At 38.9% G+C, this 2,485-nt stretch overlaps 1 protein-coding gene across 1 annotated transcript; it reads left to right on the top strand.

Annotated features, from left to right (window-relative positions):
• Positions 1 to 371: 371 nt before the first annotated feature.
• On the top strand, positions 372 to 2,096 carry LOC140823598 (xyloglucan galactosyltransferase XLT2-like). The gene has a single exon (XM_073185017.1). The coding sequence runs from the start codon at positions 496 to 498 to the stop codon at positions 1,933 to 1,935; it is 1,440 nt and encodes a 479-aa protein (XP_073041118.1). The 5' UTR covers positions 372 to 495; the 3' UTR covers positions 1,936 to 2,096.
• Positions 2,097 to 2,485: the final 389 nt, after the last annotated feature.

Raw genomic sequence — 2,485 nt, 5'->3', positions numbered from 1 at the left:
AAAAATTTATGTGAAACGATCTCACGGATCGTATTTTATTAGACGAATCATTTATTTAAGTCATCCATGAAAAAATATTACTTTTTAGGCTAGAAGTATTACTAATTATTGTAAATATTGATAAAGTTAACTCGTCTCACATATAAAAATTCGTGTAACCGTATCACAAAAAATCTATTTTTATACTGAATCTCATAAAGAGTATTACATCATTATGTTCTCGCCACCAACTTTCACATCGTGAAAAAATAATAAAAAAATAAAAAAAGTCACACGTATTTGCTTGTTTTCACTAAAAAAAGTAAAAAACATATAAACTCCAATCAGGAGTTTTTATTTATTATGTAAAAATATAATTAGTAGAATATACTGTGATAGTCATATATAATTAAGGGTCCTTTGATCTTTAGGTTTAGCCGTTGAGCATACCGTTTCTGCACCGAATTATCTTTGAAATAAATTCTGTGGCGAGCTCAAAATCTTTAGTTTTCACCGATGTTTGGTCGGAACGAACATCAATCCCATAAAATATCCTATAATATTTCTTCTAACTTAGTTTGTGCTCGAGTTATTTTATGCAAATGTTTCCAGCTTCTGATAATATTCCTCGTCTTCCAAGGTTTATTCCTGTCATATTTTTCCAGCATCCCACCAAAACACGCACCCATTCGTGAAGCCGTTGAACAACATATCGAGCCTCCGCCGGAGAAGGGAATATGCCAATACGGTATGTTTTATGTCTACGAATTGCCGGAGATTTTCAACAGAGAGATGTTGGTCAACTGCCGTGATTTGGACCCGTGGCACTCCAGGTGTAACGCGATTTCAAACGGCGGTCTGGGCCCGAGAGCGGTGGGGTCCGGTCGGGGGTCGGACGGTCTCGGTCGCGTCGTGCCGAAAAATCTTTCCTCCGCGTGGTACTGGACTGACATGTTCGCAGGGGAAGTGATTTACCACGAGAGAATGTTGAGGCACGAGTGCAGAACTGCGGCGCCGGAGTACGCCGCGGCGTTTTACATACCCTTCTACGCCGGGCTAGCGGTAGCGAAGTATTTGTTCTCGAATTACACCGCCAAGGACAGGGACCGACAGTGCCAGATGCTTCTTCGGTGGGTGGCGGAGCAGCCGTATTGGGCGAGATCCAACGGTACAGATCACTTCATCATGCTCGGCCGGATGACGTGGGATTTCCGGCGGTGGAAAGACGAAGAATGGGGCTCGAGCTTCGTCAACATGCCGTTGATGAAAAACATCTTACGGCTCTCCGTTGAAAAGGACCCTTGGGACCAGCTCGAGATCAGCGTACCGTACCCCACCGGATTTCATCCCAAGTCCAAGTCAGAGTTAAATCAATGGCTGGGATTTGTCCAAACCCACAAAAGACGCAACTTGTTCACTTTTGTTGGTGCCAAGAGACAATTAGAAGGTGATTTTAGGACCCTCTTGCTAAACCATTGCACCAACGAGTCGGGCTTGTGTCGAGTCGTTGATTGCTCGGGTACTCGATGCTACGACGGTACTTGGGAGATTCTCGAATCGTTTTTGGACTCAGATTTTTGCTTACAACCTCGTGGTGATGCACATACAAGAAAGTCAACGTTCGATTGCATGTTGGCTGGTTCGATCCCGGTTTTTTTCTGGCGAAGAAGCATTAAGTATCAATACGAGTGGTTCTTGGGCGATGAACCAGATGATTTTTCGGTTTTTATAGACCGGAGAGCCGTGAGAAACGGGACGTCGATAAGAAAAGTTTTGGAGGGGTATAGTAGGGACAAGGTAAGGAAGATGAGAGAAAAGATCATTAGCTCGATTCCTAAATTTGTGTATAGAAATACGAATAGCGATGAATCGGAGGATTATAGAGATGCTTTTGATATTACAATTGAAGGGGTGTTGCGGAGGTACAAGGAGAAAAAGGGTTTGATAAAGAGTTGAGATTATTTAGATACATTACAAGGAAGAATCAAGAATTATGTAAAAATGATCTTCACACATTAAATTTGTTGTTTTGTATTTTATTTTTGAAAGAATGCATGTGGTGTCGTATAGTTAAATATACATTTTGGTATACACATGTCTTTGAAATAAAAATCTAGAATTTTAAGGAGATAAAAGTCGATTTTATGTTTTACAAACTTGCGAAGTTTTAGAATTTTCAATGTCCATTTTTTGTGTGAAAAAGCGATAAAAGGAAAATCTGAAGATAGCCTTTGGTTTCGTGCCAAGTTTTGTCGAAAGTCGCTGTTTCCGGATAAAACAAATCCAAGAAATACGGGATTAATTAACGAGATTTCAGGAAGCGGTATTTGTTTATTATTATTATTATTATTATTATTATTATTATTATCGATCGGTTGTTTTTTTTTTTAAAGAGTTTTTGATCGGTGGTATTTGTTTATTAATTTAGTTTTAAAATTTTTCTCAAAATAAAAATTAGTTTTAAAATTAATTTGTTTGATAATATATTTTGATATCCCATATCACT

This window comes from Primulina eburnea, chromosome 2, assembly GCF_022965805.1.
Source record: "Primulina eburnea isolate SZY01 chromosome 2, ASM2296580v1, whole genome shotgun sequence".
Lineage (NCBI taxonomy): Eukaryota > Viridiplantae > Streptophyta > Magnoliopsida > Lamiales > Gesneriaceae > Primulina > Primulina eburnea.
The sequence above is the reverse complement of the archived record's forward strand: the minus strand, read 5'-3'. Positions and strand labels throughout refer to the sequence as shown.

Bases quoted from the DNA above. Each gene is read 5' to 3' on its own strand.
- LOC140823598 (XM_073185017.1), top strand. From the start codon at position 496: ATGTTTGGTCGGAACGAACATCAATCCCATAAAATATCCTATAATATT.